General features: G+C 42.2%; 2 protein-coding genes across 2 annotated transcripts in view; one reads left to right on the forward strand and one right to left on the reverse strand.

Annotated features, from left to right (window-relative positions):
• Positions 1-27204, reverse strand: part of ZNF654 (zinc finger protein 654) — a 192284-nt gene that overhangs the window by 112214 nt on the left and 52866 nt on the right. The gene's annotated exons all lie outside the window — the stretch shown is intronic.
• On the forward strand, positions 1403-25331 carry BTLA (B and T lymphocyte associated). Its single transcript, XM_074983508.1, has 7 exons — positions 1403-1490; positions 16740-17060; positions 18400-18436; position 19039; positions 20610-20763; positions 23031-23077; positions 24990-25331. The coding sequence occupies exons 1-7, from the start codon at positions 1403-1405 to the stop codon at positions 25329-25331; spliced, it is 990 nt and encodes a 329-aa protein (XP_074839609.1).

The raw sequence follows: 27204 nt of genomic DNA on the forward strand, positions 1-27204 counted from the left end.
TGGGGAAAGGACTATGGACGTATGCAGGATTTCAGAAAGGGGCTCCTGCGGCAAAAATGTAGCAGGTGCTCACGTAATTACAGCCTGTACAATTATGTATCTATAGAAGGGAGTCAAACCTGAAGGTGCACAACCAGCCTTTATTGTGGGAATTCCTAAACTGAGCACTTCAGTTTGCAAAATGTTACTCACTTTGCATAGTAATGATGGCTCCCCTGTGGGTGCCCCTCAACACACCTTCCTCCTTTCTACTTTGAAGTTCTTGTCAATAACTCTGCAGTAGGGAAGGAAATGAGTGAGGTTAGCCAAGCTAGGCTCTTGGAGGGATGGTACATGTGCAGGTCTAATGGACACAGCTATCAGAGTTCTTTAATTATAGGGCGATCAAATCTCCCTGTCCAAAATATAGGACAGGGAGATATGGGTACGGGGCAGCTTCTCCAGGCTCCACCAAGTGCTGGCCCTCCCCCTGCCCAGCTCAAGGGAATCAGAAGCCACCAGCGCCCTCTGCCCAACCCAAGCTCTGGGGAAGTGGCAGCCACTGGCAGTCCCCCCTCCAGCCCTGGGGAAGTGGCAGCTGCTTGCTTTCCCCACAGAGCCTCAGGAAAGTGGCACAGATGCAGCAACCGAGTGCTCTCCAGCCAACAGTTGCTGGCAGAAAAAGTCTGTGTGTTTGGGGGGGGGGGAAGGGTTGCAAATATGGGACAATTAGAGGCCCTTTTAAAAAATAAGTAGGGATGCCTTTTTGGTGTCCCAAATATGGGACTGTTCTGCCAAATACTGGGTGGATGGTCAACTTATCTAACCAGCAGTGAAGAAATACAAGGACACCTACAGTGGAGCACCCAGAGGGATTCTGCTTGAAGAAGAACCTTAATGTTCTTTTGATGTAGGGTTTTTTTTTAATGTCCTATGAAAATAAAGTGGAATAAAGAAGTGATCCAAAAGAGTTGGAAAAATTGTGGCAGAAGAAACACTACTGTGCATTTAACTTTGAATTTACTGATGCTTATAAGATTAAAATATCAGCCTCTGTGTTGGACTAATTGAGGATGTTCTTACTATAAATTTAAGTCTGTAGTTCATTTTACTACATTGAAAAAGCACTGTGGGGAAAAAGAGAAGTTTTGCAGATCAGAGATTTTGAAAGTAAGCAAGTGGTGGATGTTGATACAACCACATAAAAGTTCACCACCTAACTTGTCAGATTTTTGCATAATAGGTTACAGAAATAATTCCCCGCCCTTTTCCCCACCCCCAACCTCCTTCCTTATCTGAGCTCTTCAGACAAGAGAATCAGTTCAGAGACACCATGGGCAATCACAGAAGGTTGTAGGTGGCTATACAAACTTCACGTCTTTAGGCTCAGAGGACTCTCTCCCATCTCCACCATGCCAATGAAATGAAGGCTCCTCCAGGCATGCGGGCGAATAGAATTGTGCTTCACATTCTTCTTGTGGCGCTACGTCTGGGTAACTGTCAGGCTACTGGTAAGAGGTGGTTTATCAATCTAATGTGAATTTGGTTACATTCTTTCATTGAAAAATTTGTACTCAAGGGATTTTCAGTGTAGCCTGGGTGAGGAGAAATTCATTTTAGGAAAATATGGTGATGGTGGAATAAGTTATAGGACAGGAAACTAATACAGTAAAATAAAAAGCAAGTGGATTATGGGTATTAAAACTAGGCCTCTAGATTACTGTCTAGACTAAAATTCACTCATTGGGACTGGGATCTTTCCAGTTCACGAAGAAAGCCTGTACCAAGTGTGCAAGGAGAAAATCCAACTGCCTCAGTAAAAGCCCTGGGTTTTTACCCAGTGTGGCCTCATCCCAGATTATTTTCAGAGTGCTTGCATGCCCAAACCTAGTAATGAGCAATCCAGCCTCTCTCAGACGTCCCAAAAAATAAGGGGTATGGTTTTCCTCTCATTTTCTTTCATGACGTTCTTGATTGTAATAGTGGTTCTCCTGACTTATAGCAGTCTAGGGGAGAGTCAGTCTTTGTGTGTTATAAAGACAGCAGGCCTAACTCACCCAGCATAATTTTTCTGAAGTTAATGGTGTTACAGCAGATGATAGCCCAGGGTGATTGTGGAATGAGAGGGTTTGGAGTGTCTCAAACTTGAGCATAACCCTTGAAATGTGTCCTTCAATTTTGTGTGTAAAAAAACCCAAAAATCAATAGTGAGAAAGATAAGCACATCCATTAAAGCTGCTTATTGCCTCTCATTGGTTTGTTACTATTAATTCAGTCTAGGTTGGTCCATTCCATTGGTGCAGGAACATTTTTAAGAGTGGGGGGTGCTGACATAACCTCCCACCACACCACACTGCACCACACTGCACCCCACCACACCACAGCTAAGGCAAGGAGCAAAGGCCTGGCTTGCAGGGCCAGCATCTGGGACCCCAGGCAAAACCTGACAGCAGAGCCCCCAGTCTGGGGCTGGCCACAGACTCCTTGGTGTGCAGGGCTGGCCACAGCTGGGACCCCAGGTGCAGAGCTGGCAGCAGAGTCCCAGGAGTGCAGGATGGCAGCCAGGTCCCTGGGTGCAGGGATGAGAGCCCGGGGTGCTGCTACACCCTCCCGAACCTCTAGATCCCAAGTCTATGATTCCATTCGTCCAAAATAGTGTGAAATTCTGCCCATAATATGCTGTAAGCATTGAAGTGATTTTGAATAGCTGTGCTAGGTTAACCTCAAAATTGTATTGTCACCATGGCTATGATATACTACACAGTACGTGCTGTGATGCAATAAAAATATTGATGTAAAATGAATAACTATTAATAGAATGAGACAATGATGAAGTGTATGTCATTAGCAGTTTAGCCACAGATCATGGGAAAGTCAGAGGTGGGGGGGTAAAGGACATAACCCTGTGCCGGGTTAGCTCAACACCGGGAACCGTTTGATTGGCTCTACCCCAGCTCAGTGTGTGACCTGACCTTGGGCAAGACACTGAATCTTTCAGTACCTTGTGTTTTACCCATTTTAAAATAACAACTGTGTACCCCAAAGGTTCCGGGAGCATCTACAACTACTGACTATCTCCTGCAGGGTTCTATGGGAGTCTGCTCTTTCCTTCTAAACCTCTGTTGTTGAACTTAGTATTACTCCACCATCGTCCCATGGCTGAGAAGGTCCAGTCTCTCTCCTCTTCTCTTCTCTTCTCTTCCTTATTCTCCATAGTCTGAACATTTCAGACTTATCTGCCAGGACCCAACCTTCTCCACAGTTAAATCTGTTAAAAATCCATTTCTGTCAGGTGGGCTATAATGAATCTGGCATTCTTGTTCCACCTTTTCTGACCTGCATCTATCATGCTCCATCTGTCCTTTGACTGGGAACTGCTAAAAGCAGGGTCCATCCCTTTTTATATATTTGGAAGGTGCCTTACACAACATGCATTTTATCTCACCCAAATAGCAGAAAGGCAGCAGAAATATTACACAGGGCTGAAATGTGCAAAGTATTCTCCATTATTACCCCATGGATTTCTACAGTTGTAACTTACTGACACATTCACGGTTTGGAAATGAATTTCTTGTGCTTGCTCTTTCCCTCATGGTGGACTTGTCTGAAGCGTTCCAGCGGAATTGCATCAGCCATTTTTGACATAAGATGGAAAATGCGCCCCCCAACACGTGCAAAAACTGACCTTTTTTGTCCTTACACAGGCAGCTCATGTTAGAAACACGATGTAGGAGAGTCATCAGAGAGGAGTGTACACTTTCTTGAATCTGAGAAAAGTATCTCACAGGCACAAAACTACAAACAAGTGGAAAAGTCTCTGAACGTGCTCAGTATACCTGTTTTATTTTTAGCCTAATGGAACCTCAGTAACTCTGTGACGTGAAAGTGTATTTTTTCTCCACCCAGTCTGAGCACAGGGGCTACCGCTTTCAAGAAACTGCTGGGGCAATCAGCACAAAATCCTGTAAAAGTCCCCCTGAAACAGAGTCCTTCCAAAAGGATTGCCTTAAAACCAGGGAAAGGGAAAGGTTAGATGGAAAACAATGAAGGACATGTGGGTTTTGGTTCATACCAGCATGGCTGCATTGCACATTCCTCTGTCAATTCTAAACCTCTGTTAAACAAAACCCTTATTAATCGAGTTGCTGCCCAAGTGATCTGTTTTCATGTTTGGCATGGCCTTGCAGAAAACTTTCGCCATCCAGAACACAGCCACAGCTATCAGGCACCTCAGTGGGAAGGTGAATTTCATACACCAATTGCTGTAATTATTCACAAGACATTTCTCTTTGTATATAAAGAAAAACATTGATGAAACATTAAGGTTGCCCTCATAAAATTAATGGAAAAAAAAGCAAAAATTCAGTATGTAAGAACACGAACACCTCAGCCATGTAGAGTATTTGGAGTATTTTGTTACTTTTTAAAAACAATATCATCATGGATATTTAGCTGTCCACTACATTTGTGCAACATCACAGGGACAGTTCTCTGGTGGGAGCCTCAAAGTGTACACACTTGTGTTTTATCCATTAATCCACTCCAAACATTAAGGAAATCAGCTAGAAGTGTGTCTTCTGCAATTCTCCTCTCTTTGGTTCCCCTTCCTTATGCTGTAGATAAGAGCAGAGTCAGATTTGCCCAGGAACCCCGCCCTCTCAATCCTAGTTTTTAATTGTAAAGTGAAATTGTATGGCCCTCAGCACTAAACATACTACCATAACAAATTAGTAGACCTCACTGCCGCTCTATATTGGTCAAGCCATTGGTTCTCAACCTTTCCAGACTACAGTACCACTTTCAGGAGTCTGATTTGTGTTGCATAATCCAAGTTTCACATTACTTAAAAACCACTTGCTAACAAAATCAGACATGAAAATACAAAAGTGTCACAGTTATTACTGAACAATTAGTTCCTTTCTCATTTTTACTGTGTAATAAATCAATTGTAATGTACATATTGTACATATCTTTCAGCATGTAGTGCAATATAAACAAGTCATTATCTGTATGCGATTTTAGTTTGTAGAGGTTGAACCTCTCTAGTTCGGCACCCTTGGGACCTGACCAGAGCTGAATCACAGAACCAGTCATACCACAGGAGGTCAATATTGTCTAGCAGAATTACCAACACTTCCACTACTTACAGGGCTCAGAGGACATTTGGGGTAAATTACAGCCAAATAACAGCACAAAACACTGAGAGCCAGGACTGGTGTCTGGAAACAAACTTTATGGGACCAAGGGAAATTTGGCCCACCCAGGATAAGTGGTTACCTGGCTAACTAAAATCATGACTGATTACCGATGTTGCCAGATGAAGGAGTGCCAGACCTGAGAAGTTCAGGTTGTACTGACTTTGCTAGTGCTTTTTATGTAGCCTCTTGTAAATATCTAGGCAAATACCTAGGTGAACTGATAACCCACAGGAAGACCTCTGAATACCCCTGGTTGAGAATCACTGCTTTATACCATGATCAGGGCAATTTGTGTTAGCAAATCTTTTAGTTCTATTACATGTCATAGAAACTTGATGCTTAATTAAAAGAAATCAGCTCTCATCATTTTAAAATTTTATTTCACCTACTTCTCTTCTTCCTAAATGCCATACCTGCTGAATGGTGATTGGACTGTAATATTTTTCACTATAAAGAGGAGAGAGACCATCTCCTAATCTCCTTCTGGGGGCAGAAGTGTGAAGTACAGGTTAAAAAAACCCTATGCACTAAACTCTGCCTTTTTATGAAGCCTGGTCTGCACTACAGAATTAGATCAATGTGCAGCAGCTAATGTTCACCTAGCTGTGGAAGTATCTTCCCTTAAATTTGGCTCTTGATGAAGCAGGGTTCTCTAAGAGGCCTGGCATATACCACAGAGTTAGGCCAATCAACAAGGCAACCTATGTTGACCTAACTCCTTAAGGCTATGTCTACGTGAGAAGCATCTATTGACAGAACTGAACATCAGAAGAAATCTTCCAGCAAAACTTCTGTCGACAGATCACATCCACACACAAAAGCAAATTGAAAGAGCAATGCACTTTGTCAACAGAGTGCAGCCAGATTGCCCAGCCTTCTCTTGACAGAATGGCCAGATGGAAGCTCAGCAAACAGGGCTGTCCAGTGAACTGGAAGCCCTGTCTGTTGACAAAAGGGCCCCAGAGCATCTACACAGCTGTTTTGTCAACAGGAAACTGTCGACAAAGGCTTTATGCTTGAACGTGGAGAGGCACAATGCTGCCAGCAAATGTGCCATGTTTTGTTGACAGTCTGTTGACAAAGTGAATTTTACATGTCGATGCGTCACAGGTTTTTCAACAAAAGCCCAGTTTTGTCAGAAAAACCCTCTCATGTGGACATAGCCCAAGCATCTATGCTAAATTGTTACTCCTGCCAATATGACTTACTCACTATTCTGACTTAACTCCACATCAACAAGGGGTCTGGCACTTCAGTCAACACAGTTAGGTTGACACAGTACTAGTGTAGAGATGACATTGCTTGCATCAACTCTTATGGTTTTTCTGAAGCCATTCTGCAAAACCCTATCCCATAAGTTAAATCGGTGCAAGTGCTCTTGGTGAGGTCACGCACTGCTTCCACAAAGAGTGTTTAGGTTGGACATTAGGAAAAACTTCCTAGCTGTCAGGGTGGTTAAACAGTGGAATAAATTGCCTGGGGAGGTTGTAGAATCTCCAACACTGGAGATATTTAAGAGCAGGTTAGATAGACACCTATCAGGGATGGTCTGGATGCTGCTTGGTCCTGCTGTGAGTGCAGGGGGCTAGACTTGATGACCTCTCAAGGTGCCTTCCACTTCTAGTGATCTATAATTCTATGATGTGCAAAAGCAGATTAATTACTGTGGTAGCTGTATGTCAACATAACTGAGGTTGACATAATTTGGTAGTGTAAGCATATCTTTTGCTAACTTACAAATGCCACTTACCCAAATGGCATACAGTTGTAGAGTCAACATAATCAGATCAGTGCAGTGTCAGTGTAGATACTGTGGTGCTTATGTTTACTGCTACTGGCTTTCAGAAGCCATCCCACAATACCCTACAGTGATAACACACATGGTACAAGTGCTCTTGGGGAGTACATGGACTACTGACACAAGAAGCCAAGTGCACACATACACAAGGGATTTAATAACTGCGGTCACTATACAGTGATGTGAGTTAGACTAACATAATTTTGTAGGGTAGACATGGCCTGGGTATTTCTAGAATGCTGTTGTAGTGGTGAAGGAAGATGCTACTTTTGCCAATATGACAGCTTCTCCCATCAGTACAGGTACGCTACCTCTCCAAAAGCCTGGGGTAGGTACATCAACAGGAGAAGCCCTCCAATTGACCTAGTGCTGTTTACACTAAAAGTTTGATTGGTGAAACTGCATTGCTCTGTAGTGTCTATTTTCCACGCCTATGAGCAACATAGTTATGCTGACATACGTTTGTCATGTAGACCAGGGCTGAGCGTATGAAGATTTTACACAGCAAGAACACACATTCAGATAGAGAGATGGCAAACTGGTTTTCCAAGATTACCTAATCTTTAAACTTTTGTCCCAAACTTAATGTTAACAAGGAACTTTGGTTTGTATCCTCTGCTGCTTCTTTATATGGCTAGACATAGCTCAAAATTTTTCTAAACAATGTTTTTCTTGCTTTTGCTTTGCCTTAGAAATATGAATAATTTCTTAGAATTTAGGCCATATAGGACCATTGGATCTTCTAGACTGACCTTGAGTACAACACAAGCCACCAAATGCTACCTTATGTTTTCTTAGACACTAAGCTGCATCAAATTTAGTCTGTACTCGATTGGGAGACCACTAAGGTACTGGAAAACTCAGGAGGACTTGCTTTTCCCACTTAACCAGTACCCCAGAATAGAAGTAGGGGTTCATAGCATTGTTCTTTTCCTTAAATAAAAGGTAAAAACGAGCTATTGGCCAGGCATGGTTCTTAAAGGGAGAAGCAGGGGTCTTGGCATCACTGCTGATGGAGTCTTGCATGACTCTGAGGCAAACTAGCATCAGCTGTTAATTCTTGAAATATCTCAATCCGATTCCACCTCATGATTAATCTCATGTATAATTCTCCAGTTCTCCTTTGTGTTTTCCCAAAACTAAATGAAGGCAAACAAGATTTTAATTTCTAATGTGAACAAACAAACAACAAAGCAAAACAAAACAAAACAAAATATAGACTCTTTTAAAGTACAAATCATTGGAAGAAGGATTTTCCTCTCAGTGAGGTCATGGCATGTGCATTCATATGAGAGGAGATATTTATCCCAGTGACAGACTAGAAAGATACACTAACTTTATTTCTGGGTAATTCAGTGTTGCCAGAAATTGAAATTTGGCTCTCTCTATCCAAAACATTACAGCAATCAAACGATCTAAAGGGTCACTGCTTTTTTGCTATACAAGTCATTTGAGAACTATAAGGACTATTTTGATGTATAAACAATACATATTTTATAGATTCCTTTGTCCTCTTTCAAATCTGACATCCAAATACTCATTGTGACCACCCAGTTTAGCTTTTCAAGACATGAACTGCCAGCTTTTTCAAGGCCTTAGCTACTGATTCTTGAATGACCATGCACTTACACATCTACAATATAATTTCTGGAGTTGGTTAGTTACATGAATAGCATTAACTATTTATAAACCACAGCACAGGAAACAGGCAGAAATGTTCAAGACATATTCTTGAAGGAAAAGGAAGGTGAGCATTATTATGTGAGTATCATTCTGCCCACCCTGCCCCCCAGTATAGCTTGGGCCCCCCAGAATAGAAAGGATGTGGACACATTGGAGAGGATTCAATGGAGGGCAACAAAAATGATTAGGGGGCTGGAGCACATGACCTACAAGCAGAGGCTGACTGATTTGGGCTTATTTAGTTTGCAGAAGAGAAGGGTGAAAGGTGATTTGAGAGCAGCCATCAACTTCCTGAGAGGATGGAGAGAGACTGTTCTCAAAGGTCTGAAGTTACAGAGGGAGAGGTGTAGCTTGGATATTAGGAAAAGCTATTTCACCAGGAGGGTGGTGAAGCACTGGAATGCGTTACCTAGAGAGGTTGTGGAATTTCCATCACTAGAGGTTTTTAAGTCCTGGCTTGACATAGTCATGGCTGGGATGATTTCGTTGGGGTTGATCCTGCTTTGGGCGGGAAGCTGGATTAGATGACCTCCTGGGGTTCCTTCCAGCCTTAGAATTCTATGATTTTAGGATTCAGTCTGAAGTAAAGCTCATTAGAGTATGTATAACTTCTGTATGACAGCACTAGAGTCCAAGTTTCCTTTTGCTAATGGGTACCCTGGACCAGAGGTCTGCAACCTGTGTCTCCCGACTCTTTAAGGACTTCTTTGTGGTTCCCAATGCTATAATTGCCAAGTAAAAAAAAAACCCTCCTGATTATTTTTGATAAACAGTGACCATCGAAAAGCCCAACAATGAACAAATCATAGCTAAATAGCAAACAATATGTGATCTCGAAATGCAGTGCATTGTGGGACATGATACTCTGTCTGTGTTTTGATTGTGTTGCTAATCATGTCTTATTCACATGCATTGTGGCTCTTGGATTATTGATTTTGTTTACCAAATTTGAAAATAAAAAGTCTTTGCTTGCTACTTTGGATTCTAACCCCTGCCCTGGACTCTGGTTAATAACGTCTCCCACTTTCTGGGATGATATGTTTTATTTGGGTGCTTAAATCAAAGCAAAGCAAAACTGCAAGGCTTACCTCAGACCACTTCTGCCCTGGTGAGAGGCCCATTTCTGCTCTTTAAAGGGAAGCTACAAAGGTTTTTTTTTTTCTTCCAAAAATTGGCCTAAAATATTTGCAGAGGTCTTTTTTCTTAATTGCTCAGTTTTTCCCTTAGAAAACTTGGTATGTTTGTTCTAATTTTCACCAGCTTTGTGGAAGAGAGAGGCCTCAAAACATATTCATTGTAGGCTCAAATTGTTTATCTGAAAGAGAGAGTTTGCAAAATATGAAGAAAGGCTTCCTCTGTCCCAAGTGTTAAGTGATTGCAGTTAAATAGGTAGTATCCAAAACTGGAGGAGTTTTAAATGGTCTGTCCAAAATGGTCTTGCATTGCAGTACCTCAGTTTTCATTGTGTGTTCACTCATATGTCTCAGCATGTTATCATCGCACTATCTCTCCGCTCTTTAATAGAGTCTTTCAGGCTAGGTAGTAACTGAATCCTTAACATTAAAAATGAAGAATTTTTTAAAAAAGCTTTACGCACAGAAGTTATTCAGGCTAACATAATGCAGCATAGAAACAAAACAGTGTATGGGGCCATTTTTTCGCATTTACGGATCACAGTTAGCAACAACTGGGAGACCCTGGGTGATTTACTTCCCTTCTGTGTGCCTCAGTTTTCACATCAATGAAATAGGGATAATGATACTCACTCTTCAGTCAAGTGTGTTGATGTCTGCTGACGAAAAGCACTATGTAAAAGTGAAGCATAATTTTATCATGACTGCTCCAGCTTATGGGCTGAAGAAGTGGCCAAGGGAGAGCAATCCCTCTGAACTGCGGGAAGTCAGTTTTGCCTCCCCAGCACTCTTATTTTGCAGCAAGCCTAATTGTTGTGGTTTCCTACAAGTGATGCTGAATGAGCAATTAAATACTTGCATTGCAGCCAGGGGCAGTTCACTTCTGTGAATGCTGAAATCAATAGTACATTGACCACATTGGTCACTTGGTGCCTTGCCTAAAGAAACAGGACTCTGTAGTTCAAATTTTAAGATAAAGACATTTTGTAGTGTCACACACACATGCTTTTTTTTCCCCCCAAAGAGGGGAAAATGTGAATCACATTCTCCTTGCTGAGAAGCAGATGAGCGCATTTTATTCAAAGTCTCTCTTTAAAAAAATCACCTTTTGGATGAGACAAAGCATGAGAACTCTCATTGGAAATGAAAATTTTTGTAAGTTCAAAGCAACTGAAACATTCATGTGAAGTGTGGATGGCACCGTCTGTCTTAATTGGTAGCATTGCAGGGAGTTTATAGGAGGTTGGGCATGGGACAGAATTTTCCTTGGTGATCATGTATGTAGGCTGTTTACAGTTGGTCGTCAAAATGAAGTACTCAGTCTCAGAGCAGGTATGGCACAAGCAGCAAAAGTGAAAGTTTATGTATGGTTCAATTTCAATGCAAACTTGCCTCAGTCAGACTGCTGCTGGCTCAAGAGCTCCTCTTACTGGCTTTTGCTTGGCAAACCCTATTCAGGAGGATAGATTATCACACTCTTTGAGGTTCTGAACCCAGCTACACTCATTCACATGTCTTTGCCACAATCAGAGCCATTAACAGCTTTCAAGAAACAGAGAGATAGCTATGCTAGTCTATATACTATGAAAACAGAAAAAGGGGTCCAGTAGCACTTTAAAGACTAACAAAATAATTTATTAGGTGATGAGCTTTCGTGGGACAGACCCACTTCTTTAGATCATAACCATACCAGAACAGACTCAATATTTAAGGCACACAGAACTGAAAATAGTAATCAAGGTTGACAAATCAGAAACATTATTATCAAGGCAAGAAAATCAGAGCGCAGAGGGGCAGAAGGAGGCGGGGGAAGTCAAGAATTAGAGAAAAGTATGTAAAGGAGTCCCAATAATGAGCTAGAAAATTGTCATCCCAGTTCAAACCACACGTTAATGTGTTGAATTTGAATATAAAAGACTGTTCAGCAGCCTCTCTTTCCAAAAGGCTGTGAAAATTCCTTTTCAGTAAAACACAGACTTTCAGGTCATTAACAGAATTGCCCACTCCATTAAAGTGCTGGCTGACAGGATTGTGAATCAGGAGTGTTTTTAAGTCTGTTTTATGTTCATTAATTCTTTGTCTAAGTGAGTTTGAAATCTGTCCAATATACAAAACATCTGGGCGTTTTTGGCACATGATGTTAGCTGAGGAACATGAGAATGTTCCTGTGATTCTGGGAATAACCTGGTTAGGTCCAGTGAGGGTATCTCCAGAATAGATATGTGGACAAAGTTGGCAACAGGCAAGGAAAAGTTCCTGTGGTATAGACTGTGGAAGCTAGAAGCGTGTAGGTAAGTATAACAATCAGTGGGTTTCCGGTAGAGTGTGGTACCATTCAGGCCATCCTTGATTTGTACTTTAGTGTCCAGGAAATGTATCTATCGTGTGGAGTAGTTGAGGCATAAGTTGATGGTGGGGTGCAGATTGTTAAAGTCTCTGTAGAATTCTTCTAGAGTCTCTATAGCATGGGTCCAAATCATAAAGATGTCATCAATGTATCGTAAGTAAAGGAGGGGTAATAGGGGGTGAGAGCTGAGGAATCGTTGTTCCAGGTCAGCCATAAATATATTAGCATATTGTGGGGCCATGCGGGTGCCCATAGCAGTTCCACTAATCTGGAGGTATAAATTGTCCCCAAATTGGAAATATATGTGGAGGTCAGTTACAGAGGTCAGACACCAGATTGGCTGTGGTGACATCAGGGATGGTATTCCTGATCGAGTGGGCCATCCTGTTAATAACCTGAAAGTGTGTTTTACTGAAAAGGAATTTTCACAGCCTTTTGGAAAGAGAGGCTGCTGAACTCTCTTTTATATTCAAATTCGACACATTAACACGTGGTTTGAACCAGGATGACAATTTTCTAGCTCGTTACAGGGGCTCTTTAACAAACTTTGCTTTACCTAATTATTGACTCCCTCGCGCCGCTTCTGCCCCTCTGCTCTCTGATTTGCTCGCCTTGATAATAATTTTTCTGATTTGTCAACATTGATTACTATTTTTGGTTATCTGTGCCTTAAATATTGAGTCTGTTCTGGTCTGGCTATGGTCTGAAGCAGTGAGTCTGTCCCACGAAAGCTTATCACCTAATAAATTATTTTGTTAGTCTTTAAAGTGTGACTGGACTGCTTTTCTGTTTTCATAGCTTTCAAAAAAGTCCCTCAGGTACATACATCATCCTTTAGGGAGAATTTCTGAAACACTTATCAGGTGATTCTTCCTTGACTAATAGTGAATGGTGATGTTTCTATTTCTACACCACCATAAAGGTGCCCAATGATTTGCAGACAATGCCACATCCCTGCACTGAGGAGCTCAAGACCTAAAGATCTATTCCTCCAGCAAAGCCCTTGTGGGCAGATCTTCATGGATCCTAGGAAGATCACTGGAGGATCAGGACCTATCTCAGGAGAAGACAGGGAAATAATATACCAACGTTGCTTTGGATGCTGATGCCAATGTAGTGAGGAATACTTGGTGTTTGTTTTAAAGCTGTGTCCAAGGAAGGATCAGATGGTGTAGGCAGGAGGAGAGCTGGTTTATGTCCCTGTCCATGGACAGCTATTTGGGTGAAGGATAACACATTTAATGTATTTAGGGAAGAGTCATCAAGTACACTGCTGTATCAGACAGAGTTACTGGTATCATACAGAACTATACACCAAAGTTAACATTCTGATACAACCATTTCTCACACTCAGCGATAGCGTTGAAAGGACTGCTGGCAAGGTGTGATCATAGCAGGCACTTCCGGAGGACTATTATAGAAGTTTTTATCATTCTGGTTGAAACTTCTGCTTTCTAATTCTAGCTCTTTGTTTCCATTTTCAGACTCATCAGCCATCTGTGGCTGTTACGGTATTTGTATGTCCTACACATGAACTGCCTATCTGTGTTTTCCTTTCCTCAGAAATGGACAGGTCTAAGCCCCGGCCATAGATGGTGATCTAACTTTTTGATTTAGGCTCCATTCCTTCCAATACTTTCACATGTGCTTACCTTAAAAGCATACATTTAAGTCTGTTGGGATCCACGGGACTAGGACTGTATGCATGGTTACAGTTATATGTGTATGTGAGTGCCAGAGAATATTAAAACAACAGATTCATAGATAGCATGTTTATAATATTACCATGTTTCTTTTATTTCTAGGCACCTTTTCTCAATGTCTTCTGTGTGCCTTAAAAAAACTAACATGAAAACACAGTTGACAGTAACTGAACTCCACTATTAAAGTGAAAGCTATTTGAGGCAAAAATCATCTTTATTTGTATGTACTATATCTTGGAAGCATGGTGTCACTACTAAACAAAGCCTCAGCATCACATGTAAATCCCAAAGTAGCAACAAAGCCTGAAAGAAAAATGAGGTGCAAGGCAACCCAAACCCCAATGCCCATAATTATGTCCCTTCATCCTGACAAAAGGATTCCAAATTTAGGAGCACTATGTGAGGGTAAGATTACACAGCAGTGGGTTTAAAAGAGTCTAAACTAGAATCATAGAATCATAGAATTACAGAACTGGAAGGGACCTAAGGAAGTCATCTAGTCCAGCCCCCTGCTTCAAGCAGGATCAACCCCAACTAAATCATCCCAGTCAGGATCTTGTCAAGATGGGACTTAAAAACCTCTAAGGATGGAGAATCCACCACCTCTCTAGGCAATGCATTCCAGTGGTTCACCGCCCTACTGGTGAACTAGTTTTTCCTAATATCCAACCTACTCCTCTTCTTCTGTAACTTCAGACAACTGCTCCTAGTGCCATTTTCACATTCTTTCCAGCTCATATGATTAGCAAATTATTCTAGTTTAGACTCATTTGTGTATCACTTGTAATGGCTTATGCTTGCAAGTGTGCAGATGACAGAAAGCAAGGGGGAGAGGTAGATATGTTGGAGGACAGAGATAGGATCCCAAGTGACCTGGATATATTGTAGGAGTGGGCCAAAAGAAATCGGTTCAAAAAGGAGAAGTGTAGAGTCCTGCACTTGGGATGGAAGAATCTCAAGCATTGTTAAAGGCTGGTGACCAACTGGCTAAACAGCAGTACAGTGGAAAGGGACCTAGGGGTTATGGAGGATGAAAGGCTGGACATAAGTAAACGGTTTGCCCTTGTAGCCAAGAAGGCTAATGGCATATTGGGGTTCATTCAGAGGAGCATTTCATGCAGATCTAGAGACGTGACTGTTCCCCTCTATTCGGCAGTGGTGAGGCCACATCTGGAATATTGTGTCCAGTTTTGGGCCCTCCAGTATGAAAAGGATGTAGATGTGCTGGAGCAGGTTCAGTGGAGGGCAACAAAAATGATTACAGGGCTGGAGCCCATGACCTATGAGGAGAGGCTGAGGGATTTGGGTTTGTTTAGTTTAAAGAAGAGAAGACTGAGGGATGATTTAATAGCAGCCTTCAACTTCCTGAAGGTCAGCTCTAAAGAGGAAGGAGAGAAATTGTTCTTAGTGGTGTCAGATGGCAGAACAAGGAGCTATTGTCTGAAGCTAAAAAGGGAGAGGTGTAGGTTGTATATTAGGAAAAACTGCATCTCCAGGAGGGTGGTGAAGCACTGGATTGCATCGCCTAGAGAGGTGGTGGATTCTCCATCCCTCGAGGGTTTTAAGTCCCAGCTTGACAAGGTCCTGGCTTGGTTGACTAAGTGGGGGTTGATCTTGCTTGAAGCAGGGGGCTGGACTAGATGACCTCCTGAGGTCCCTTCCAACCCTGTGATTCTATGATTCTATGTACCGCGAGGACTAAATCAAAAGCTTTTTGAGTTTATCTGCTTTGCACACACTTGAGTACATATACACTTCAGTACAATTTATTGTGTGTAGGTGAGCTGACAGTCAAGCTGGGTCCCTGGGGGCTCGGCTCCATGCTCCTGGAAGGGGCATGGCCTTGGGCAGAAAGGGCAGGATTTGCTCAGCAAGCACGCCATGTCCCCCAGTCCTCAGTGTTGCCTGGAACTCAGGGCCCCAATCACTGGGGGCAGTTGCACAGCATTCCCCTGGAGATGTAAAGGACCTGGAGTCTGGGCCCCTTAGAATCAACTAGTACTGGGGTAATCACCCCCTTTGCTCCCCTGCCTGCTATCACCAGGCCTAACTGTGTGCACTGACTTTGTACCTATCACAAACTCTGGATTCCTCTTTCAAATTGATCTTAACTTTGCTTGGAATGTGAGGTAATCCAGTTTATTCATGTTCATGTCACACTGTTGCTAAATACTGTGGCAGTTTTCCAAAGGCTGTACCACACACTTTGCAGGCAACAGATACAGACCAGTTTACCTTTGTGTCCTGCCCTGCTATGGAGTCAAGTTGATCAGATGCTTCCTCTTTTTGGCCTCGGGACAGGGCGGGGTGGGGAGGACAATTCTATGGGTGAAATGAAGACAGATTGCAAATGCTTCCTATTTTTCTATTAATGCACAAAACTTCTAAGCTGTGGGAGAGTTAAGGGACACTATACGTCACACACCCAACAGAAAACCAGAAAAACAAGGAAATAAAGAATTAAATAATCTAATAGAACATAAATTTTATTTCTCAGTCTAGAGACGCACAGCTCATCATTAATGCAACTAGCATAAATTTAAGTCTGTCCCAATTTTGCAGAAACTGCATTTTCCATCCAAAATCATTTTGATAGAGAATTCTTGACCTACTGTAGTGGAAGCAACTCCTGGTCACAGTTAGGTTAGATTTGATCCAATGGACAAAAGGTTGCCTCACATTACCAGTTTGCTGTAAGAGCCAGTTCTGTCTCCCATGAGAAGAATGAACCCATAATCTAAGGTTTATCTTCTATCAGTGATCCATATAGAAATCATAAGGCCATCTCATGAAAGCAGACCACGCAGCAAATGGGCAATGACAGAAAAGAATAGAAATAGAGTTATGTGGGGGAGAGACAAAACAACTATATTTGTTTAGATTTTGATTCTCTTCCAGGAGATGTGACTGCGAACTGCACAGTCGAACTTCAGATTACAAGAGGTTTCCAATACAGGAGCGAACCTGGGGGGACTCTCAGTATACATTGTCCAGTGAAGTACTGCACAGAAAAGCCACACATGAACTGGTGCAAGATAGAAGGGCAGGACTGCTTATTTCTGAAAGATGAGCCAACAAGAAACGCAGCTTGGATGGAAGAGAATGTGTTTGTTCTGAAATTTTTGTCGATTCATCAAAATGACAGTGGATTCTATCGTTGTCGAGCTATTGTGGGCAGATTAAGCAGTGAGAGCCACGTAGTAAAGGTTGACGTTCAAGGTAAGCATTAGAGGACAGTTGTGAAGCTAGAGTAAGCATTAGAGCTAGTTGTAAAGGAATTTCTGATTATCAGAGCTGATTCCAAAGGCTAAAAACTCATTTTGGCTGGAAGCCTGGTTCTGCAAACACACCATTCAGTGGTACAGAAATAATCCAGGAAGGCTACGTCTACACGTGCACGCTACATCAAAATAGCTTATTTCGATGAATAACATCTACACGTCCTCCAGGGCTGGCAACGTTGACGTTCAACTTCGACGTTGGGCAGCACCACATCGAAATGCTGGAGAGAGGTTCAGCTTAGACTAGATAAACCTTTAATGGAATCCCACATAACTGCATTTTTATTTTCATGATTCTCTTGGGTCCTTCCTGATATGTTCCTAATGGTCTTAAAGAGATCTGTAAGGAAGACAGATGGTAATAGAAACAGAGTGAGAGAAATAAGAATGTTTAGGAGACTTCGGCCGCGTCTACACGTGCACGCTACTTCGAAGTAGCGGCGCCAACTTCGAAATAGTGCCCGTCATGGCTACACGTGTTGGGCGCTACTTTGAAGTTGAAATCAACGTTAGGTGGCGAGACGTCGAAGTCGCTAACCCCATGAGGGGATGGGAATAGCGCCCTACTTCGAAGTTGAACGTCGAAGTAGGGCATGTGTAGAGTGCTGAACCAGAGAGGTTCAATCGATATTAAGAAATATGTTAGTCAAAAACAAGGAAGGTCAGGAAAGGTAAAGTCTGGTCAGAAGTTATGTGCATCACTCAAGATGCAAGAAGGTGCATGATAGTGGACAAGACCAACACAGTGCAGTAAACTCTTTCATATGCGGGATTCTGTTATCTGTGACTCTCAACTAATTGGCAGTTTAACCAGAAGTAAATATTGAGTTACATTTTCCATAAGTACAGAATAGTGAAATTAAATACAAATAACTACAGCAAATACAGTATAAGTTTACATACTGTAAAGTTTACGTACCATACCACCGTTGTTGGTAAATAAGTACTCTGCATATATTTTTGTTTTTTCTTAATGTCTAATGTTGTTTTTCTTTAGTGTTACACATTGCTAGGTATTTCTCTCTGTGATCCAAAAACTTGAATATCCAGCAACTCCCAGTCCTGGGGCTGCTGAATAAAATGTGCATGCGTTACTCACACAGGCTTAGGAGACAAGTGCGGCACCGTTCCTCCAACTGGCTTCTTCATTGCTTTGTTGTTTCCCTTAATCAAATGTAGAAGTCCTGGGGGCTTCACTGTCAGGTTGCTTGTTGTGTATGTAAAGTTCACAAAGTTCTCAGGTCTGTTTCAATTTTTGTCATGCTTTTCTTTTTCAGAAGTGGCTACAGATGACTCCACAGATCCACCAAGTAAGTTCTGATCTTTTCTCATAAAATAGAGGAACTATCTAGTATTTATCTGACTGTATGGGAAGGAATTTTTTTTGTACATACAGGAATAATGTTTAACCTCATCATTAAACTACTGTTACACCATAGCTTGAATGTTTTATTTGGAACTAAGTGCCCATCACCTATGCTGGAATCCTGTGCTGCAGCCCACCCCATGCATGAATTTTTCAACACATGTTAGACAGAAGCTAATTATACACACAAGCATAGTGTAAAAGATTTTGTGATCTAATGTGTGTGAAATGAATACTCTGTCATACTGTGTAATACATAATACTCTTATTATGTATTAATAATATAGACGCGATAATGTATTAATAATATAGACGTATTAATATATAAATTATATTATATTATATTATAAATTATAATATAGACGTGTAGACGCAATGGGCGCTATTTCGAAGTTGGTGCCGCTACTTTGAAGTAGCGTGCACGTGTAGACGCAGCTAATATATATTGCTAAAATTATAATTGTAGATTAAGTACGTATGCTAAGTATTTTGACCTTAACCTATGAGTCTGTTAGATGTCAAACTTGTTAAGCAGCATAAATTTTTCTAGGGTCAGTACTGCTCAACATTTTTATTAAAGACTTGGATGAGGGGATGGATTTCACCCTCAGCAGATTTGCAGATGACACTAAGCTAGGGGGTCCAGTAGATACATTGGAGGGTAGGGATAGGGTCCAGGGTGACCTACACAAATTGGAGGTTTGAGCCGAAAGAACTTTGAGGAAGTTCAACAAGGAGAAGTCCTGCACTTAGGATGGAAGAATCCCAAGCACTGTTACTGGCTGGAGACCAACTGGCTAAGTAACAGTAACCAATAATGCACAGTTGTGACCTCATCACCAAAAGAGGTCCTCCTGCTGTCTCTTAAAGAGAACCCAAAGCCCCTTAGTCTCACTCCACATTGGGACATTTTTGTATGTGTCAGAATTTCCAGAAGTGTGGCGCACTCAGCAGCTCTTATAAGCTGCGTCTACACGTGCACGCTACTTCGAAGTAGCGGCACCAGCTTCGAAATAGCGCCCGTCGTGTCTACACGCGTCAGGCGCTATTTCGAAGTTAACTTCGACGTTAGGCGGCGAGACGTCGAAGTCGCTAACCTCATGAGGAGATAGGAATAGCGCCCTACTTCGACGTTCAACGTCGAAGTAGGGACCATGTAGACGATCCGCATCCCACAACGTCGAAATTGCTGGGTCCTCCATGGCGGCCATCAGCTGGGGGGTTGAGAGATGCTCTCTCTCCAGCCCCTGCGGGGCTCTATGGTCACTGTGGGCAGCAGCCCTTAGCCCAGGGCTTCTGGCTGCTTCTGCGGCAGCTGGGGATCTATGCTGCAGGCACAGGGTCTGCAACCAGTTGTCAGCTCTGTGTATCTTGTGTTGTTTAGTGCAAGTGTGTCTGGGAGGGGCCCTTTAAGGGAGCGGCTGGCTGTTGAGTCCGCCCTGTGACCCTGTCTGCAGCTGTGCCTGGCATCCCTATTTCGATGTGTGCTACTTTGACGTGTAGACGTTCCCTCGCTGCGCCTATTTCGATGTTGGGCTGAGCAACGTCGAAGTTGAACATCGACGTTGCCGGCCCTGGAGGACGTGTAGACGTTATTCATCGAAATAGACTATTTCGATGTCGCAACATCAAAATAAGCTATTTCGATGTTGGCTGCACGTGTAGACGTAGCCATAGACTTCAGCAGAAGCTGCTAGGTTCTCTGCACGTCTGAAAATTAAGCTAGTGATAAAGTCTGGAATGAGGAGCGCATCTTTCAGCCCCCATTTCTGAAAGTATTGGGCTTTGAGTTTAGTTGAGAAAAAAATAAAACAGAACCTCTCAAGTTAGGTTTTTGTAAGCTGCAAACAGTCCAGGATATGTAAAGAGAAGAGCAGAAAATCTGAGCAGCCCCTAATCCCAGCCCCCCTATGAATTTTTGCCAGGCTTTCACCTCTCGCAATTTGCTAAATATGTTAATAATATATACATTACAATACTCGGAAAACTAGACTAATTCAAGTTACTCTAACAATGTGCAGTTAGCTGAGTGAATGATTGGTAAATTGAAATTAAGAACTAATTAGATGGTTCAGAATAATTCAATCAACATCCTATACCATGTACTAACAAATCTCAGAGGAATTTGCAGATGCCACTAATGCCACAGGAGATCCTCAGCAACCTGGGACCTACAATAAGAAGTGGATTATTTATATCCTATCATCTCTGGGGGGATTGTGCCTCCTCATCCTTGGCTGCTTATGCCTGTTGTGTTGTCTGCAGGGGCACAAAGGTGAGCTCTTGTACCCCCGCCTGTTCCTCCTTTTCCCTCTGGGGGGCAGAGTCATTTGCTAGTCTCTGGTTTCCACTGTTAAAAACATCTCTTCTCTAAGCACTGTTAAAAAGTCTGAGAACAACCATCCCCAACTGACAAATGAGCTAGAATGTGGCCAAGGCCTAGCTAGTTATGATGATGATTCTTTGGCAGTTTTATTTGTCCCACATGCTTCCATCATCTAGTGTTAGTGGAAAGGTTGGGATGAAACAAGAACATACCCAAACCTAAAAACTCACTGCTCCAATAGTTTGAAATGGTGTGACTTGATTGCTTGCTCTTCCTCTCCACCACCACAATTTCACAGACATTAAACAGGACGGTCTTGACTATTTGTGATCATTACTGATCCCTTCATAACAGCTTTTGATACAGTCCCCCACAACATTCTTTCCCATAATTTAAGAAAGTATGGTTTGGATATGTGGACTGTTAATATGGATAGAAACTTGGCTTAATGGATGGGCCCAGCTGGTAGCGGTCAATGGCTCAGTGTCTGGTTGGTGGTTGGTTTCAAGTGGAGTGCCCCAAGGATCAGTTCTAGTGTCAGTACTGCTCAACGTCTTTATTAATGACCTGGACGAGGGGATGGATTGCACCCTCAGCAAATTTGCAGATGACACTAAGCTAAGGAGTCCAGCAGTTACATTGGAGGGTAGGGATAGAGTCCAGAGTGACCTAGACAAATTGGAGGATAGGGCCAAAAGAAATTTGATGAAGTTCAACAAGGAGAAGTGCAGAGTCCTGCACTTTGGATGGAAGAATCCCAAGCGCTGTTGCAGGCTGGGGACCGACTGGCTAAGTAACAGTGCAGCAGAAAAGAATCTAGGGATTATAGTCAATGAGAGCCTGCATATGAGTCAAAAGTGTACCCTTGTAGCCAAGAAGGCTACTGGCATGTTGGGGTGCATTAGGAGATGCATTTCCAGCAGATCTAGGGAAGTTGTTGTTCCCATCTGCTCAGCACTGGTTAGGCCACATCTGGAGTACTATATCCAGTTCTGGGCCACCCAGTACAGAAAGGATGTGGATGCTCTGGAGCAGGTTCAGCGGAGGGCAATGAAGATGATTAAGGAGCTGGAGCACATGACCTATGAGGAGAGGCTGAGAGATATGGGCATATTTAATTTGCAGAAGAGAAGAATGAGGGGTGGTTTGATTGCAGCCTTCAACTTCCTGAAAGGGACCGCTAAAGGGCATGGAGAGAGACTGTTCCCAGTGGTGACAGATGGCAGAACGAGGAGGAATGATCTGAAGTTACAGAGGGAGAGGCGTAGGTTGAATATCAGGAAATATTATTTCACCAGGAGGGTGGGAATGTGTTACTGAGACAGGTGGTGAAATCTCCATCCCTAGAGGTTTTTAAGTCCTGGCTTGACATAGTCCTGGCTGGGATGACTTAGTTGGGGTTGATCCTGCTTTAGGCAGGGGGCTGTAGTAGATGACTTCTGGGGGTCCCTTCCAACCCTTGAATTCTATAGTTCTATGATTCTGTGATAAGAGGGAGCATTAATCCTGCAATCCTGATCACACGCCAAATAATAACATTCTGCTTCCCTAATTTCCCCTTTTGTTTTTAATTGGATATAACATTATTCCTCTCTTTCTAAGATGTAGTACCATGGCCCATTATTAAGATGCTATATTCCACCTCAGAAATGGTACCCACAGTTCCACTACATTGTAGTTTCAGTGGTGACAATTAGTGGCTAATTTCTCGTACCTCTTTCTCAGTGCCTTTCTGAGGGTTCGTTGTTTAATCCTGGAAAAATGCTTTGAATTTTTCCAGGGAAAGGCACTAAAATTGCCAACTAGATTGCTCAAGTATATTGAGCGTTTTACATGTTTGATGCTTATGGCTAGTGTGTTTTTGCTGATTACTAGAATTGCCTCTCTGCCAGTTAATCCAGGATAATCTCTGCCACTCCAAACACACTCAATATGCTACGGAGACTTTTTTCAGATTTCTGGGATTATGGGAGGGTCATAGACACATTCTAGAACACTCAGTCATATTCCCCAGTAAAATGTAGAATTTATTATACTTTGACAAGAGACCTTTCTGAATCCAATCTGGGCACACACTGACTGGATTTTCATGTTTTGAGCTGTATTCAGTAAGAAAAAGGGCATTTTACTGATATCCATAACTTTTTACTACTAACAGAAAGATAATTCTCACTGTTTTATTGAGACACCATCTTTTCTTTTTTTTTCCTTTCCAGTGAAACACAAGACCACTCCAGTAACTTCACAGAAGAAAATGAACATGGTGTGTTTCAGCTCTGTGATACCAAACCTTGTCGTATCCTGTGTTATTAATGTGTGCTGACAGTGCGCTTAGTATTGTACCCACATATAGGGAGACAGTCCCTAGCTCAAGGAGCTAGTTGTCTAATTAAAAAAGAATACTCTTCGGTCATGTAATACCACGTATGCTGTAGGTACAAACTCCAAGTGAAATAGTTTTGCTTTGTTAATCCATATGCTATATGTGTAGCTGTGTAAGAAACAGTGGAAGAAATTTACTTTGAGTAAGGCTATGAAGGGACAGAGAGATGACCTTCCAAGTATTCGAGAAGTGTGGAAGAAGATGCAAAGAAGATACAGATAGGGTTTTTAGGACGAGAACCCTGAAGGAACACAGATAGTGGGAAGGGGAGTGGAAAAGCCTGGAAGAAGAAGACCTGGTAAGGCTGGAGTTGTGTAATGCAGGGAAGGTGAGGACAAGGAGCCTGAAATTGACATAAAAAGAGAAAGGAATTTTTAAAAAGGCTATGTGTGTTACCATAGCACTTAGGAACCCAGTCACCGATCAGGACTTCATTGTTCTCAGCGTTACAGGAAAGAAAAAAAGTCAGTCCCTTCCCAAAAGATCTTATTGTCTCAGACAAGTGAGAAAACAGCTGGATACAAAGGCGAGTACAAGGAAACAATACAAATGTATTCATTGGTATGATATTCAAATACCTCAAAGTGCTGAGGAGTCGTGGCAGTGATCTGATCAGAGTCGCAAGTAAAGGAAGATGGTGTTAGTGGTATCACTTTCTGCTGACTGTTGGAAGACTAGAAACAACAGAGGCAGCCAATGTGGAGTAGATTGCAGTAGGCAAGGTGAGAGCAGAAAAAGTTGGAAGGACTGAGGGGGAAGAATAGATTTCAAAAATGTGTAAGAGGAACTGATAGATTTGGAGAAAGGACAGACATGGAAGAAGAAAAGGAATGATGGGGTGGGGAAGACAAGAGATTAGGGAATCACCCACCTAGTGACTAGATGGAACTGTTGGACTGCATGAGCTTGCCTTGTGAGAGACTACAGGGGGATAAGTGGAGGAAACAAAGGGAAAAACCCTGATGAGATAAAAGGAGAAGGGAAAGGATACTGGTGGAAAAACAGAAATATGGTAGAGAAGAAGAAACCTGAAGCCCAGGGAGAAGTGTCAAATAACAGTGGGAAAGGTGGGTAAAGAAAAATGGTCCTTAAATGTGGCTAGCATGAGATCATGTAAAACTTTTAAGGGGAAGCCCCAGAGCAGTTGAAATGCCTTAAATTGGCCTGCATGGAATTCAATGGGAATGGCCAGAGGAGAGGAGATTGAGACAGCAGGAACAGATGCCCCAATCAAGGAGGGAGATGGAATTCAGGTGGATAGGCAAGCAGGGTCTAGAAAGGGTTTCTTCAGAAAAACACATGAGCAAGCTTGTAAGCAGACAGAGATGCCAGATAAGAGAAAACATATAGTGAAGAATGAAGAATATGACATGCTAGGAGATGGAAGGATGGGGACAAATTCTGAATGCAAGACTCTTTGGACGGGTGATGGGCAGGGGTAGGCCACGGAAGTGAGAGGCACAGAACAAGTGAGTTAGGAGAGCTTTTGTAGCATGATATTCAAATTCACCCTGAAGGGCAGAAAAAGGTAGAGAAAAGCTAAAGATGCAATGATTTTTAACTCTAGCCCATAACTGGGTGCGTTATCCCCACGTATGTTCCAGGGAACCTGTTTGTCTACCTCTGCTCCAACATTTATTCATCATTTTTAATACAATTTAGTAGTGGTGATCCTACCTGAATGAAACTGAATACTGCATCTCTTGTTATATCTCATGTGTGCGTTGACCAGCCTGCTCACCTCTCATACACAGTTCCATGCAGAACTGACCCCCATTCTGTTCCATTACAGCTCAACAGGCCTACAGGTGCTCCATCCCACACCGACAACACCACGCCTGTTCCCAGTGATGGATCTGCACTTTACTATTGCTCCATGGCTAGCCAGCAGCAGCAATCGGGTGACAGCACCATTTATGACAATCATGTCCCTCACTGGAACAGTAGCAAGGCAGCCTCAGGCACTGCCAGTGAGAGTGCCTCTGTTGGCTCCTACTCGCCCTCAATGGTGAGCCAAGATGTCCTTGTATATGCGTCACTAAACCATTCTGCTAGAGTAGAAAAGGTCCTGAGAACGGAGCAGGATGTGGAAGTTGAACTCACAGAATATGCTACCATTTGTGTGAAGAAATAGCCCAGGCAACAGCGTCTCTTTACCTTGCTCAACACCATGACATTACATGTTCCGGGGTCACTTGCAGTCGGAATGCAAATATACCTTCTCCTATGATATGCTCCAAAGGGCTTCACTTAAGTCTGAACATGTTCACGCATGGATATTAGCAATCACATATTGGTTATCTTCCACGTTCATTCATTTGAAGCTGTCATATTCTAGGAAACACTGCCTCCCCATCTCTGATCAAAGCACTGCTCAGAACAACGTCAAACCTTGGAGAGGAGCAGCAAAAGCTGAATAATTAAGGCTAGGAGCATAAGAAAGCGAAACAAATTTAAATGACTATGAGCTAGATTAAGTCTACTTGGGGAAAATTATGAATTATTTTTGTTGAAGGAAAGCATTTGAAGATATGAAGACTGAAGAACATATTTTAAACATCAGACATGCCCCATTGGGAGGTTTTTTGTGACTATGAATAACATTTCAATGTACTACTAACCAAAATGCAAGCTAATGTTTTTGGACCTTTTTTTGTTGTTGTTGCTACTAGTTTGTCATTCTCAACCACAAGCTGTCACCGTAAGTAAGGGCAGATTTATCTGGGCAGTATGAAAAATATGGGAGAGATCATGTTTTAAGTGATGGATTAACTTCACCCTTCCTAGGTCCTGCCAGCTTCCCTTACTTTCAAAATCTTATCTGAAAGATATTGTCTCCCTTAATTAATTTTCTTCCACCTCTGATTTCATGTTAATCTGTACTATTTGTTTATGTAGAGAACCTGAGATACAAGTGCATGAATGATATTATACAAGACTAAGATGTATTGTGCTGCTGAAGTGATAGGAAGGAGACCTATGGGTATATCTACAGCACAGAAAAATCCTCGGGTGGCCCTTGCCTGCTGACTTGGGCTGTAGGGCAGTTTTGTTGCTGTATAAATTTATGGGCTCAGGCTAAAGTCCACGCTCTCACGCCCTTGGTTTGGACTCCAACCCAAGCCCAGATTTCTACACAGAAATGAAAGAGCTCTGCAAGAATTAGTGGGCATGGCCCAACAGCTAGTTTTTCTCACTGTGCAGACACACAAATATTGTTTATCAAACAGAAAAGCAGTCCAGTAGCACTTTAAAGACTAACAAAATAATTTATTAGGTGACGAGCTTTTGTGGGACAGACCCACTTCTTCAGATCATAGCCGTACCAGAACAGATTCAATATTTAAGGAACAGAGGATATTGAGTCTGTTCTGCTATGGCTATGATCAGAAGAAGTGGGTCTGTTTCCACGAAAGCTCATCACCTAATAAATTATTTTGTTAGTCTTTAAAGTGCTACTGGACTGCTTTTTTGTTTTGATAGTATATAGACTAGCATGGCTATCTCTCTGTGAGTATTAGTTTCTTTATTTGCTATAAAGTTTTGTGGACAGGCTGATTTTTTTCACTTTTCATAACTATTTAATGAACAGTAGTCTCAGAGGGGTAGCCGTGTTTGTCTGTAGCACCACAAAAACAAGCAGTCCTGTAGCACCTTAAAGACTAACAATTTTGTTTATTAGGTGATGAGCTTTTGTGGGTAAAACCCACGTGTTCAGATGTTTAATGAACAGTTTATGTGGTCAAATTTGAGCGTATAGGTTGTTCATAAATTGTTCCCTTAAATTATACATAATTTGCCATCCTATGATTCTGATTGGTTATTTAAGTCACATGATACTGCTTTCATTCAGCTAAAGGATGGAAAGTTTTTGATCTGGGTAACAATGAATTATGAGCAATGTTCTCACTCAAGCCTGATCAACTTTTATTAGCAAGTAAATGTGGGCTAAATGTACATACAACTTTTCTCCAAACACACTAACAAAAAATCAATCACTTCCAACT

The sequence above is a fragment of the Carettochelys insculpta genome, chromosome 1 (assembly GCF_033958435.1).
Source record: "Carettochelys insculpta isolate YL-2023 chromosome 1, ASM3395843v1, whole genome shotgun sequence".
Classification (NCBI taxonomy): domain Eukaryota; kingdom Metazoa; phylum Chordata; order Testudines; family Carettochelyidae; genus Carettochelys; species Carettochelys insculpta.

Excerpts from the sequence above, each read along its gene's own strand:
- BTLA (XM_074983508.1), top strand. The coding sequence starts at position 1,403 with ATGAAGGCTCCTCCAGGCATGCGGGCGAATAGAATTGTGCTTCACATT. Across the intron at positions 1,491-16,739 it reads GGGTAACTGTCAGGCTACTG|GAGATGTGACTGCGAACTGC; the intron begins GTAAGAGGTGGT and ends ATTCTCTTCCAG. Across the intron at positions 23,078-24,989 it reads CACAGAAGAAAATGAACATG|CTCAACAGGCCTACAGGTGC; the intron begins GTGTGTTTCAGC and ends GTTCCATTACAG.